The following is a 15,915-nucleotide window of genomic DNA, read 5'->3' on the forward strand; positions in this document are numbered from 1 at the left end:
CCCCTGGTTGTTCATGAAGGATAGAAGGCCGCTGAACATGCTTTCACTTCCCTGAACGTCTCGACCACTGTCTCAACGGAGGTACTGAAAAATTCGGAAGACGAGACCGGAGCATCAAGAAGAAAGCCTTACTATCTTCCAGATGTTTGCCAGGGTGATGCAACTCCGCTACCTCACCCTGAAATTGTTTCTGTGCATCACCTCGATATTGCATACTGGTATGCTGGAATCGCACAAGAAAAATGGCCTCTTCCTTTTCTGCTTGATCTCTGTAAGGAGATCAGGAAGAAATGGAAGGCTCTCCTGAGCTGGAGGGCTATGGCCAGGAAGTTAACACTCATCGAGACGACCTCGTGGCGTTACCAACCTTGCCATGGAGTGTTCCATAACCTCAACAGCTTGAGGGAAGCAGATGTCTGCCTCTCATTCCTCTAAAAGAGAGACAACAGAGAGCGGATACTTTTATTTTATTTTTAAACGCTCACAAATGCACGCAAATTGCCCCCTCAAGGACATTGCATGCATGCTCTTAGGCCAAACAACCAACTCTGAGATTGTGTGTCATCGGGTATCAAACAACGATGACATGGATGCACACATCCTCTAAACATTTTTCTAGTGCTTGCTTAACATGGTTTTTTATGTTTTATTTTAAACAAAATTTAAGCCGAGGTGCAGCATAAACAAAAGGAAATTACTGAGAGGGAAAAATTTCCTGTCAGGTTCTTTACATGTTCTCACCGCGACACAATGCGCAGCATTTATTCAGCTCCCACGGGAGCTAAACATGCTCCGCCCATTCACTAGATTATCACAGAAATCGAGCAAAAACTGCTGTGGTGTATGTACCGCGATTCCCGCTAGAGGTGAATGCACTATAAATGTTGCTATAAACACTGGTAAATATTGAAATACTCACATCCCCTCTGAGTCTTGCGAATACATCACAATGAGTGGAGCAAAGCACATCCAACTACCTCAAGAGCTGAACGCTTGCACTTTCTCTTCACTACACACACACAAAAGTCACAACACAGGATGCGAGCCGTGTGAACTGCAGGTATCAGAGCAAAGCCTCTGATGAGAAACATGCACTCCTAGATGCTGTACGGTAAAAAAAAAAAAAAAAACTGTCAATGAAGACAAAGAAGAGGGTGACGTGTTCTCCCGCTGCTTATGTATAGTTGCACCGGTGGTGACGTCAGAGGCTGTCGCTGGCCAACTGTTTTTTCAATGTATGCTTCAGACATGGCTCATGATGAGGTGTTCCCTTATAGCGCCCCCTAGATGACGCAGTTCGAAGTCCCCTTGAAAGGGAACCATCTCTAAATACAGCACTTTTAGAAAACTACAGACCGTTATCCCTACTTCCATTCATTGCAAATACACTTGGGCGAGTTGTGTTCAACCAACTCTCAATGTTTCTTGTACAGAACAATCTCCTGGACAGCAACTAATCTGGCTTTAATACCAGACACTCAATTGAGACTGCCCTGCTCTTGGTTACTTAAGCCTTGCAACTGGCAAGAGCAGCTTCCAAATCCTCAGTACTTATCTTGCTGGATCTGTCTACTGCTTTTGACACAGTCAATCACCAGATTCTCCTGTCCACCCTCAGAAAGATGGTCATCTCTGGAACCGCACTCATGTGGTTTAAATCCTACCTTTAAGATAAATCCTTCACGGTGTCTTGGAGGAGTGAGGTTTCTAAGTCACAACTTCTTGCTACTGGGAATCCTCAAGGCTCAGTGGTTGGACCACTTTTCTTCTCCATCTACATGACGTCATTAGGATCTTTCATTCAGAAGCATGGCTTTTCCTATCACTGCCATGCTGATGACACTCAACTCTATTTCTCATTCCAATCAGATGATCCGACAGTTGCTGCTCACATTGCAGCCTATCTGAGCGACATTGCTTAATGTCATTTCAGACATTTCATTTTAAATGTCGCTTGATTGTGCCATCCCAAAGAAGCACAAAGTCACTTTTACAGACTTTTAAATTAAATGTTCCCTTCTGGTGGAATGAACTCCCCAACTCAATCCGAGCAGCTGAGTCCTTAGCCATCTTCAAGAATCGGCTTAAAACCCATCTCTTCCATCTTTATTTGACCCTCTAACTTTAACACTCACTATTCTAATTATATTCTTTAAAAAATATAACTACCTTTCTAATCTTTTTGTATTCTATTTTCTTTTCATTTATTATGCAATTGTATATGTATGTGTGTGTGTGTACAGACCTCTAACTAGCTTGCTTTATTCTTTTATTTATTTATTTATTTTTATTCTATCTGTTTTCTTTTTAATTATTATATTATTTAAAAACCCATGCTACATGTACTGTGTTAACCTAACTGAGACTTGTTATAGCACTTATATATCATTGCTCTTTTTGTTGTTTTTGATTGCTTCCAATGTCTTCATCTGTAAGTCGCTTTGGATAAAAGCGTCTGCTAAATGAATAAATGTAAATGTAAATTTCTAGCTAAATGAATGACCATCACCTTCAGCTCAACCTTACTAAGACAATTAGCTAATCAGCTTACCCATTGTTTCATCACAACTACTCTATAAACCTGGGTTCGTCAACCATAACTCCTTCCAGGACAGCCAGAAACCTAGGAGTTGTCATGGATCATCAGTTAAGCTTCACAGACCATATTGGTACAATGACCCGGTCCTGCAGATTTGCCTTATACAACATTAGGAAGACTAGACCCTTCCTGTCAGAGCAAGCCACACAACTTGTTGTCCAAGCTCTTGTTCGCTCCAGACTGGATTGTTGTAGTATTCTCCTGGTGGGCCTTCCTGCATGTACTATCAAGCCTCTGCAACTGATCCAGAATGCAGTAGCAAGAGTTATTCAATGAAACAAAAAATATCACGTTACTCCTCTCCTTATCAGGTTACACTGGCTATCAGTAGCCACTCACATCAAATTCAAGGTACTGATGATTGCCATGCAAGATGACCACTGGCACGGCACCAACTTACCTAAACTCACTGGTTCAAACTTATGCACCCTCCAGAAGCTTGCGTTCTGCAAGGTAATGACGCCTTTTGGTGCCATCCCAAAGAGGTTCAAAATCACTCTCACTGACCTTTTCCTGGACTGTGCCCAGCTGGTGGAATGACCTCCCAATCTCATTTCGAGTCTTTACTTATTTTCAAAAAACATATAAGATTAATCTTTTTTTGCCAGCACTTGACCAACTAATGCTAGCACTTACCTTTTCTTGTCTATTCTATTCTATTCTTGACAAAAAAAAAACAAAAAAAACATAGCTAGACCAACAGAGACTTGTCGTGGCACTTGTATACTGTTGTTGTTAACTCATTGGTCTGATTGATTCTATTGTTCTCATTTGTAAGTCGCTTTGAAAATGAAAAAAAGTGACGTGACATACAGCCAAGTATGGTGACCCATACTCAGAATTCATGCTCTGCATTTAACCCATCCAAAGTGCACACACATAGCAGTGAACACACACCCGGAGCAGTGGGCAGCCATTTTTGGTGCAGCACCCGGGGAGCAGTTGGGGGTTTGGTGCCTTGCTCAAGGGCACCTCAGTCATGGTATTGCCTGCCCGAGACTCGAACCCACAACCCCAAGGTTATTAGTCAAACTCTAACCACTGGGCCACAACTTCCCCCATGACTTTGGATAAAGGTGTCTGCTCAATAATTAAATGTAAATGTAAATGTGACACAATGCAGAAAAAAGTACACAGCAATGACAGGGTGAAACTAAAACATCAAGAGGGCAAAACCAACACATACACTCTCTCTCTCTCTCTCTCTCTCTCTCTCTCTCTCTCTCTCTCACACACACACACACACAGCAATAAAATCATGCAGCAATAAGTCTTTTGTGTGCAATCTGTTAGATATCACATAATTTATTACATGGGATAAGTTAATTGGCCTCTGCTGATTCTGCAGCCAATGAGCTGTTTGTGCAACATTTAAATAGTGTTCACTGAAAGCTGGTCCTGCAGCACTGTTCCTCTTTAGTCATTCAGACACTTTTACTGTAAATATGAATGTTGAAATTATTTAGTGGAAAATATGTTGTGTCCAGTTTTGTAAAATAAATGCAAACAATCGCTTTATTATTACAATCTACACGTAAGCAGCTTCACAAGTGCTGCCGAACTGAGCTGAACGTTTGCATGGCTGTAATTTGGTCATTGGCAGCCAGTTCATATTCTAACTGTAAACATCAATAATTCTAATGTTTTAATGAGAACCACAGACACTGTGTATCTGGAGACTGAGGTTTAGTTGTGTAACACCTAAATTAGTTAAATTAGCATCAATATGTCAAACTAAATTCATTAATTTATACGAATAAATATTTTTTTTTAATTGTAGAAATAGCTCTTTATTTACAATTGTGGGGTTTCATATAGTTAAAATCTGAAATCTGACCTGCTGAGATTCATATTACTGAAAAAATAATGATATAATGAGGTTGATGATTATAAAGTATGATATATATTGCCATATACAGTATTGTTCAAAATAATAGCAGTACAATGTGACTAACCAGAATAATCAAGGTTTTTGTTATATTTTTTATTGCTATGTGGCAAACAAGTTACCAGTAGGTTCAGTAGATTGTCAGAAAACAAACAAGACCCAGCATTCATGATATGCACGCTCTTAAGGCTGTGCAATTGGGCAATTAGTTGAAAGGGGTGTGTTCAAAAAAATAGCAGTGTCTACCTTTGACTGTACAAACTCAAAACTATTTTGAACAAACATTTTTTTTTTTTCTGGGATTTAGCAATCCTGTGAATCACTAAACTAATATTTAGTTGTATGACCACAGTTTTTTAAAACTGCTTGACATCTGTGTGGCATGGAGTCAACCAACTTGTGGCACCTCTCAGCTGTTATTCCACTCCATGATTCTTTAACAACATTCCACAATTCGTTCACATTTCTTGGTTTTGCTTCAGAAACAGCATTTTTGATATCACCCCACAAGTTCTCAATTGGATTAAGGTCTGGAGATTGGGCTGGCCACTCCATAACATTAATTTTGTTGGTTTGAAACCAAGACTTTGCCCGTTTACTAGTGTGTTTTGGGTCATTGTCTTGTTGAAACAACCATTTCAAGGGCATGTCCTCTTCAGCATAGGGCAACATGACCTCTTCAAGTATTTTAACATATGCAAACTGATCCATGATCCCTGGTATGCGATAAATAGGCCCAACACCATAGTAGGAGAAACATGCCCATATCATGATGCTTGCACCTCCATGCTTCACTGTCTTTACTGTGTACTGTGGCTTGAATTCAGAGTTTGGGGGTCGTCTCACAAACTGCCTGTGGCCCTTGGACCCAAAAAGAACAATTTTACTCTCATCAGTCCACAAAATGTTCCTCCATTTCTCTTTAGGCCAGTTGATGTGTTCTTTGGCAAATGGTAACCTCTTCTGCACATGCCTTTTTTTTAACAGAGGGACTTTGCGGGGGATTCTTGAAAATAGATTAGCTTCACACAGACATCTTCTAACTGTCACAGAACTTACAGGTAACTCCAGACTGTCTTTGATCATCCTGGAGGTGATCATTGGCTGAGCCTTTGCCATTCTGGTTATTCTTCTATCCATTTTGATGGTTGTCTTCCGTTTTCTTCCACGTCTCTCTGGTTTTGCTCTCCATTTTAAGGCATTGGAGATCATTTTAGCTGAACAGCCTATCATTTTTTGCACCTCTTTATAGGTTTTCCCCTCTCTAATCAACTTTTTAATCAAAGTACGCTGTTCTTCTGAACAATGTCTTGAACGACCCATTTTCCTCAGCTTTCAAATGCATGTTCAACAAGTGTTGGCTTCATCCTTAAATAGGGGCCACCTGATTCACACCTGTTTCTTCACAAAATTGATGACCTCAGTGATTGAATGCCACACTGCTATTTTTTTGAACACACCCCTTTCAACTAATTCAACTAATTGCCCAATTGCACAGCCTTAAGAGCGTGCATATCATGAATGCTGGGTCTCATTTGTTTTCTGAGAATCTACTGAACCTACTGGTAACTTGTTTGCCACGTAGCAATAAAAAAATATACGAAAAACCTTGATTATTCTGGTTAGTCACATTGTACTGCTATTATTTTGAACAATACTGTATATGTGATGAATAAGTAGTTCCAGTATGATGTGTGTTCACACTTATATTGGGGAGCAGATTAAGGGAGGAGCAGTAGCGTCATATAAAACAGCTGTATTCCCAACTGACCTCATGATACGGCATCTCCACGGCCTGCAACATCCATTAACATCATCTAATAGTTCTAACATGTTTGACACAGGATGTCGCCCAACTTTTCTCATGTGGAATAATCATGTGACTGACTCTGAAGAGGACACTGTCAGCAAAGAAGCTGCTGTGTGTGCATGGACTGCTTGAAGATATAATCAGAATCAGAATCAGAAAGAGCTTTATTGCCAAATATATTTGCACATTCTGTACAAGGAATTTGTTTTAGTGTCACAAGCTTCCAGTTCACAGAGACAACAACAACACAACATAAGATGCGAATAAAATACACATACATAAATATATATATAAAAAATAAATAAATACATAAAAATGAAATTCATGTACTAATAACCAATTGATGGGGAAAAAAATCTAGAATAGATCTGTGGTATTTTAACAAGCTAATGGTTTTAGAAAATGTTTCATGTATTTTTTTGTCTTTTTTTTTTAAATACTCAAATATGATCACCCTAGTTTATGAAGTGTGTATGTTGCTGTCCAGCTAAAGCAGGTGTTAAGAGGTCTGCTGCTCCTCCTGTGACTGATGTGAGGAGGCCGTCTGTCCCGGTGTTCCTCAGAGGTCTGCAGGATCTCAGAGTCATGGACGGCTGTCAGGTCACAATGACCGTGGAAGTGACAGGTATGAAACGTCAGCCTTTGGAGAAGAGCAGAGTAAGAATTGTATTTTATTGTATTTTATTTTATTTTATTTGTTTAATTATTATTATTATTATTATTATTATTATTATTATTATTATTATTATCATTATTATTATTATTATTATTATTATTATTATTATGCATAATGGATACCATTGTCAGAAATTACCTTTTTCATTAAGCTGTTACATTTTCCTGCTGGATTTTATGTTCAGAGTAATTTAAACTTTTATGAAAACCATTTAATATAACAGTTTGATAGCCTTTTTATCACATAATTACATTAAATCATCCATTAATAAAATAAATAATACACATGATATTGCATACCTTTATATTAAATATTTAATTAAATATAATTATATTAAACTATACAGTTTATTCATATATATATATATATATATATATATATATATATATATATATATATATATATATATATATATATATATATATACATTTGTATATATATTTTGAATAAATGCTGTTTATTTTATTTTTATTTCGTTTTTTACTTTTTATTTATAAAAAAAAAAAAAATAAGTATCACAGGTTCCAGAAAATTATTATTTCCAATATTGATAATAAATCAGCCTTTTAGAATGATTTCTGCCAGATGATGTGAAACTGAAAACTGGAGGAATGATGCTGTAAATGTAGCTTTGCATCACAGGAATATATTTCATTTGAAATTATAATCAAATATAAACAATCGTTCTACAATTTTTATTAATGTAAATTTCAACATTTACTAATGCATTATTCAAATCAAAAATTGTGCTTGTTAACATTAGTTAATGCACTGTGAATTAGCAAGAACTAACTATCAATAACTGTATTTTTAACGGACAATAACAAAGTGGATTAATATTCATTAATTCATGTATTGTTCATTGTTAGTTCATTAATACATGAACTAACACAGCCTAATTTTAAAGTGTTACCGAAACTTCTTAAAAAAAAAAGGTAAAAGTCCTACTGATCCCAAACCTTTGAACAGCAGTGTATATAGATGTTGTTCAAAATGTTTATTTATTTATTTGTTTGTTTATTTGTCTCTCTGTATGAAATTGTAAGGCTTTTTCTGTCACTGTTGCCCTGAGCAATTCATTGATGCAGATCATATACCAATGCAGGTTTGCAGTCAAATCTGTCCTATACATCAAGAAATTCCGATATCTATTTCACATATTTCTTGATACTGTGTCTTTTGCCGTGTTTAGCTGTAATTAATGGAATTTCCTTTGTACTCCCTTAAGAGGCATCATTTAACTCCGCATTTGCGTGTTGGGTCGAGAGTTTGAGCAGAGGATTTAACTGTGGTGATTATATAACTGAGAGCACTTCCTGTTTAACGCTGAGGGTTCTCCTGACTGTTTATTTGCATGGACATGCGACCTTATGAAGTCATATGAAAAAATTAAAGCAGGTGTTTTTTCCTCGCTATTGATGCTTTAAGTGTCAGTACTGTGGCTTGTAAATCCTTTCAATTAAAATCAGTCCAGTGCTGTTGATTATTCTTTATTTCGTCCCACTGACCTCCATTCATTGTCTCTAACCCTAATATTCTTAATCATTGCAAGTGTGATGTGTGTTGTGTAGGAAATCCTGCCCCTGAGGTGATCTGGCTGCATAATGGAAAAGAGATCCAAGAGTCTGAGGATTTCCATTTTGAGAGGAAGGGCTGTCAGCATACTCTCTTCATACAGGAAGTGTTTCCTGAGGACACAGGGACTTACACCTGTGAGGTGTGGAATGAAGCCGGAGTCGCTCGGACCGAAGCCTCACTCACCGTACAAGGTACAAATCACACTGAAATATCACATAATTAAATATATTACCAAAGTAGGTATGATTTTCAACTAGATACTGAAGTAAAATATGCTGATATAATCGTTGAATATGGATGTAAATCTTGGTTTGTTGCTCACAGAGCCTCAAGATGGAGTTCAGCCATGGTTTATCACTAAAACCAAGTCCACTGCTGCCTCCCTGGGTCAACATGCTCTGCTGTCCTGTGCGATCGCTGGTGACCCCTTCCCAGAATTCCTCTGGATGAAGGATGGGCAGGTCATATCTGGAGGTGGAGACTTTGAGATTCTACAGAAGGAAGACGTTGTCTCATTGCTCATCAGGAAAGTGAAGACATATCATGCTGGAAACTATGAGATTCATCTCAAGTAAGAATTGTTAAAAAATAATAATAATCTAAGTCAAGTCAAGTCACCTTTATTTATATAGTGCTTTAAACAAAATACATTGCGTCAAAGGAACTGAACAACATTCATTTGGAAAACAGTGTGTCAATAATGCACAATGATAGTTAAAGGCAGTTCTTCATTGAATTCATTGATGTCATCTCTGTTTAGTTTAAATAGTGTCTGTGCATTTATTTGCAATCAAGTCAACGATATCACTGTAGATGAAGTGACCACATCTAAGCAAGCCAGAGGCGACAGCGGCAAGGAACCGAAACTCCATCGGTGACAGAATGGAGAAAAAAACCTTGGGAGAAACCAGGCTCAGTTGGGGGGTTAGTTCTCCTCTGACCAGACGAAACCAGTAGTTCAATTCCAGGCTGCAGCAAAGTCAGATTGTGCAGAAGAATCATCTGTTTCCTGTGGGCTTGTCCTGGTGGTCCTCTGAGACAACGTCTTTACAGGGGATCTGTATCTGGGGCTCTAGTTGTCCTGGTCTCCGCTGTCTTTCAGGGCAGTAGAGGTCCTTTCTAGGTGCTGATCCACCATCTGGTCTGGATACGTACTGGATCCAGGTGACTGCAGTGACCCTCTGATCTGGATACACACTGGATCTGGTTGCCACGGTGACCTCGGAATAAGAGAGAAACAGATTGATATTAGCGTAGATGCCATTCTTCTAATGATGTAGAAAGTACGGTGTTATGGGAAGTGTTCCCGGTTTCTGGTTTACCTAATTTATGCAGCCTAAAAATCCTTTAACGGATTTGGATATTAGAAGCATATTAGTATGTTATGTGTAAGCCAGGTTGAAGAGATGGGTCTTTAATCTAGATTTAAACTGCAAGAGTGTGTCTGCATCCCGAACAATGTTAGGTAGGTTATTTCAGAGTTTAGGTGCCAAATAGGAAGAGGATCTGCCACCCGCAGTTGATTTTGATATTTTAGGTATAATCAAATTGCCTGGGTTTTTAGAATGTAGCGGACATAGAGGATTATAATGTAAAAGGAGCTCATTCAAACACTGAGGTGCTAAGACCATTCAGGGCTTCATAAGTAATAAGCAATATTTTAAAATCTATACAATGTTTGATAGGGAACCAGTGCAGTATTTGCGTGCAGAACAACCACCCAATAAAGCATTACAATAATCTAACCTTGAGGTTATAAATGCATGGATTAACATTTATGCATTTGACCTTGAGAGCATAGGCCGTAATTTTGATATATTTTTGAGATGGAAAAATGCAGTTTTACAAATGCTAGAAACGTGGCTTTCTAAGGAAAGATTGCGATCAAATAGAAGGATTGACAGAGCAGCCATCATGTCTTAGACAGTGTTCTAGGTTATTATATGCAGAGCTTTTAGGTCCTATTATTAACACCTCTGTTTTTTCAGAATTTAGCAGTAAAAAATTACTCTTCATCCAGTTTTTCGACTATGCATTCCATTAGTTTTTCAAACTGGTGTGTTTCACCGGGCCGGGCGAAGAAATATAGAGCTGAGTATCATCAGCATAACAGTGAAAGCTAACACCATGTTTCCTGATGATATCTCCCAAGAGTAACATATAAAGCATGAAGAGAGCGGCCTTAGTACTGAGCCTTGAGGTACTCCATACTGCACTTGTGATCGATATGATACATCTTCATTCACTGCTACAAACTGATGGCGGTCATATAAGTATGATTTAAACCATGCTTATGCACTTCCATTAATGCCAACGAAGTGTTCAATTCTATGCAAAAGAATGTTGCGGTCAATTGTTTCAAACGCAGCACTAAGATCCAATAGAACTAATAGAGAGATACAACCACGATCAGATGATAAGAGCAGGTCATTTGTAACTCTAAGGAGAGCAGTCTCAGTACTATGATACAGTCTAAATCCTGACTGGAAATCCTCACATATACCATTTTTCTCTAAGAAGGAATATAATTGTGAGGATATAACCTTTTCTAGTATCTTGGACAGAAAAGGGAGATTCAAGATTGGTCTATAATTAACTAGTTCTTTGGGGTCAAGTTGTGTTTTTTTTGATGAGATGCTTAATAACAGCCAGTTTGAAGGTTTTGGGGACATATCCTAATAACAATGAGGAATTAATAATAGTCAGAAGAGGATCTATGACTTCTGGAAGGACCTCTTTTAGGAGCTTAGATGGTATAAGGTCTAACATACATGTTGTTGGTTTAGATGATTTGACAAGTTTATACAATTCTTCCTCTCCTATAGCAGAGAATGATGACTGTCTGATGTGATACTGTAGCTGACGGCTGAATGGTTGCAATTTTATCTCTAATAGTATCGATTTTAGAAGTAAAGTAGTTCATAAAGTCATTACTGCTGTGATGTTTGGAAATGTCAACACTTGTTGAGGCTTTATTTTTCGTTAACTAAATACCTGGGGTTATGTTTGTTTTCTTCTAAAAGAGAAGAAAAGTAATGGGATCTAGCAGTTTTTAATGCTTTTCTGTAGGATAGGTTACTTTCCCGCCAAGCAATAAGAAATACCTCTAGTTTTGTTTTCCTCCAGCTGTGCTCCATTTTTCGGGCTGCTCTCTTTAGGGTGCGAGTATGCTCATTATACCATGGTGCCATACTGGTTTCCTTAACCTTCCTTAAGCGTAAAGGAGCAACTGTATTTGAAATGCTAGAAAAGAGAGAGTCCATAGTTTTTGTTACATCATCAAGTTGTTCTGAGGTTTTGGGTATGCTAAGAAATTTGTATACATCAGGAAGATAACTTAACAAAGCAGTCTTTTGTGGTAGAAGTGATGGTTCTACCATACTTGTAACAAGAAGTAGAATTTACAATTTTGGCTATATGAAGTTTGCACAAAACTAAATAATGATCTGAGATATCATCACTTGGCTGCATAATTTCAACACTATCAACATCAATTCCATGTGACAGTATTAAATCTAGAGTATGATTTCGACAATGAGTAGGTCCTGAAACATGTTGTCTAACCCCAATAGAGGTCAGAATGTCTATAAATTCTGATCCCAATGCATCTTTTCCATTATCAACATGGATATTAAAATCATCATTGACTCACTTTGAGATCTTACAGTTTTTCAGCTGCTTTCATACAAAATCTTTACTTGTCACAATTTCTGAAAGACACTTTTTGCAAAACAAAACACAGAGTTCTCTGTGTAATACACAAAAATCTAACAGGAATTAATGTTAAAGCAAAAGGTGTTTGCAAATGGTTGCTTTTGAGATACTTTTGGGATATTTTGAATGACGTACTTCATTTTGTATGAGCAATTATTGGATTTGTGTGTAATGTTTTGAAAAAAAAAATGTAAAGACTTGAAAATGTATGGAAGCATTAAAAAAAAAACAGTAACATTTATTTGTTCACAAAATCTAAATGTTTTGCTTCAAAATTATAAAGTTTAAAAAAAGTTTTTAAGATTATTCTTTAAGGTTTGGATTTGAATTTAATTTTGTTGATTTTATGTAAAGATGTGAAATATTTGACACTTAGCCCAAAATGAAAAAGTATCAAATAAACTCTGGCCCAAATAAAAACTTTTATTTATTTATTTATTTGTTTGATTGTTTATATTCTTCTATGTTTTACATTGTGACATTATTTTTATGAACACTTCTTTTCTTCTTCAAATTTTAATGACCATGCAAAAATAATAATACACATAACAATAAAAATAGAAAAAAATATTTTAAGAACTTTTTCAATTTTGAAGTATTGCTACATTATGTTAGTATTTGTTGAAATGCTTTAAATTTATTCAGATTTTAATACCAAGACATTGCATCAGTAAAATAAACTGTAAGAAATGAGGATTAGACAAAGATAATTTGCAAAGAGAAATGCACATTACACATAGATTTTTTTTTTTTATATATATATATATATATATATATATATATATATATATATATAAAATTCACGAGATCCATGCTTTTAAGTTCACATGCAATGAAATTATGCTCGGAAACAGCGTTGTGATATCAGGAATGATTGTGTTTTCTTAGTTCCTCATTTACTTTAAAATTCAACAGTTTACAATAAATGAACATTAGCGGTCAAATTTCTTTTGTTGATCTCAGGAATAAAGTAGGAGAGTGCAGATCAGTGGCAGCTCTGCACATCTGCGAGGACCCCATGTCATCTGTTGACGATTCTCATAAACGGTACATTCTCCTTCTACTCTTGCTCTCCTCTGCCCCAAAGCTATATTTACAGCCCTTACCCCTCGAGCCCTGCACTTAATCTACATAATCTCTCTTTATGACCAAACGCTCTGTTTATGCTTCCTCTCTCAGCTGTGCTGTTGTGTGGGTTCATCTAGGGGCCTCATTTGGGTCTCATTTCCCTATAAGGTCTCTGAAGTCATCTCTGATGCAACTCTGTCCTGTTGAACTAACTCTCCCTCTCGATTAAGCCGCTCTCCAGTGTGGGCTGAGCTAGCAGGGGCTTTAACCATCTCTGTGTTTTTTCTTCATTCTTCCTGCAGCAGTCGAGGGGTGGAGAGGACAGCGGCAGGCAGGGGAGGACAGCCGGAGACTCCCAGCACTGCAGTGTCACTCTCTGAGCCACTCTGGGAACACAACAGTAAGGATCCGGAAGAAGAGGAGGGCTGTGCCAGCCGTGGGCTTCTCAAACGGCGCGTGGAGACAAAGGAGCATCGGGAAGACCAGATCCGACAGCAGGAGGCCGAACAGATTGACTTCAGAACTGTGCTCGGCCGCAAGGTCACCACTAAGAGCGTCTCTGAGGAAGACCTGAAGGAGATCACGGCCGAGCAGATGGACTTCAGGGGGAACCTCCAACGGCAGATCAAGCCCAAGACCCAGACAGAAGAGGAACGCAAGGTCAACTCTCCACAGCAAGTGGACTTCAGAGCAGTGCTGGGAAAGAAGGGGAGCCAAGGACCAAAACCCGGTCTCGGATCCTTAGTGAAAACACAAGCCAACAAAACTGAAGCTGTTGACTTCAGATCCGTGTTAGGTAACAAGAAAAAACAACCATGCCTGGACAGGAATGGAGAAAGCCAAGGCGATAAAGACACCCGAGGAAAGAAAAACGATGTTAATTGTGTGGATGGAGGGATAAAGGAAAAAACTAAAGCAGCTGGAAAGAAAGAGCTCGTTTTTACGCAAAAACTGAGTGATGTGAGGGTATTGGATGGGGAACGTTTGCATCTTCAGTGCCAACTCTCATCTGAGTCTCCTGCTAAAGTGACATGGACGCTTGATGGAAAACTCATCAAACCGTCCAAATTCATCATCATTGCTGATGAGGGTCAGTGTTGCATTTCACATTTTTTGATATTACATAAGAGGACTAATTTGTCATGGATGAAGTTTGGCACTGGGAAGTTTATCAGCCATTTTGAAAAATCCAGCATATACTGGTTAGGTATAGTATGTTTTGAAGCATGACTGCTGGTCATGTGCTGGTCCTAAGCTGGTCCTGAGCTGGAGCTAGTTGCTTAGGACCAGCACATGGACAGTTTAAACCAGCTTCAAAATGTACCTAACCTGCATATGCTCATTTTATCAACAGAGATGGGCTCGATTCGTTTATATGCTTGAGTACAGTACATGATTCAAACATCAGCAGACCAGAGGTAATCATGGTTTGATATTCATTTTATACAACAGCTCTCTAAACAAGAAGTTAATATTGAATACCTGGTGTTTCAAACAGTTCACCAATGCTGGACTAAATTTGCCTATGTGAAACATAACTTTCCTGCAAACAAACACTCCTTGAATGCCACTTGTCCAATCAGACACGAGGACCAGAACTAACTGTTCATAACTAAATCTTTCAACAGTGGTCACGGCAATAAAATGGCAGGAGTGTAATTGGATGAGTGTTTATTCAAGGTATTTCAGCATGCGATAGGGCTATCAGTAATGATGTTTGCGATATCAGAAGAGGAATGTATTTTGTAGTTGTAGACTGAGGGCTGTGGTTTGGACCCTTGGGCCATTACTATCCCTGTGTGTTTGACAAAAACTTTATCTGACTCAAGTTTACCAGTGTTGTGACCAAGAGAAGTTAAAATATGCATGTATGGATTACTGCAATATTAAATGGAAGTTCTGCTTTAGGAACTACCAACATCATCTGTAATTTGCCTCATATGATGTCTTTGACATCATTCATGCAAGAGAGACTTTCTAAACAAGTTAACCATGTCTTAGATGAAGGGACTAATTTAACTGTATAATAAATGTGTGTGTGTGTGTGTGTGTGTGTGTAGGTGGTAAGTGCTCTCTGAGCATTGATAAAGCTCTGCCTGAAGACGAAGGACAGTATGTATGCAGGGCCGAGACCAACGAGGGCAAGACAGAGTGTTCCTGTATGGTCCTAGTGGATGGTGAGTGTATCTTATTACATACCAGTGCAATAAATGAGTTTACTGCATGCTCTTCCTGTATCCACTCTATAAAACTCTATAGAGAGATGAGGTGTAGTACTGTAGCCTGTGTTAAAAAGTGTCAAAAATGTAGTTGTTTTCTTTTTTTTTTTTTTTGCACAAACAATTTGACGTTTTTCATTTAAATCTTTATGGTCTAGGAGAGTATTATGTTTTCAGTCTGTCTGTTTTGGGCTGGACATTGTGTTTGTCCATTTCCCTTGAGGCCTTGTCTGAGCTCTGCATCTTCCGGTAATTACTGACCAGATCAGCCTGCATAACGTCTCTTGCATGTCCTAAGATCTCCTTTTTCCACTTTGTAGAATATGTCTTTACAGCTGTCTCTAAACATCTCTGGTTCTCTGT

General features: G+C 38.0%; 1 protein-coding gene across 2 annotated transcripts in view; it reads left to right on the plus strand.

The window, feature by feature from the left end:
- Positions 1–15,915, plus strand: part of LOC127964623 (myosin light chain kinase, smooth muscle-like) — a 94,126-nt gene that overhangs the window by 60,313 nt on the left and 17,898 nt on the right. The window contains exons 12-17 of one of the 2 annotated variants that reach the window (XM_052564879.1): positions 6,785–6,922; positions 8,545–8,742; positions 8,876–9,122; positions 13,229–13,312; positions 13,636–14,423; positions 15,394–15,510. In XM_052564879.1, the coding sequence (XP_052420839.1) occupies positions 6,785–6,922; positions 8,545–8,742; positions 8,876–9,122; positions 13,229–13,312; positions 13,636–14,423; positions 15,394–15,510 (1,572 nt within the window). The remainder of the gene's footprint in view (positions 1–6,784; positions 6,923–8,544; positions 8,743–8,875; positions 9,123–13,228; positions 13,313–13,635; positions 14,424–15,393; positions 15,511–15,915) is intronic. The other variant, XM_052564880.1, reaches the window with a different exon arrangement.

This window comes from Carassius gibelio, chromosome B9 (assembly GCF_023724105.1).
Source record: "Carassius gibelio isolate Cgi1373 ecotype wild population from Czech Republic chromosome B9, carGib1.2-hapl.c, whole genome shotgun sequence".
NCBI classification, from domain to species: domain Eukaryota; kingdom Metazoa; phylum Chordata; class Actinopteri; order Cypriniformes; family Cyprinidae; genus Carassius; species Carassius gibelio.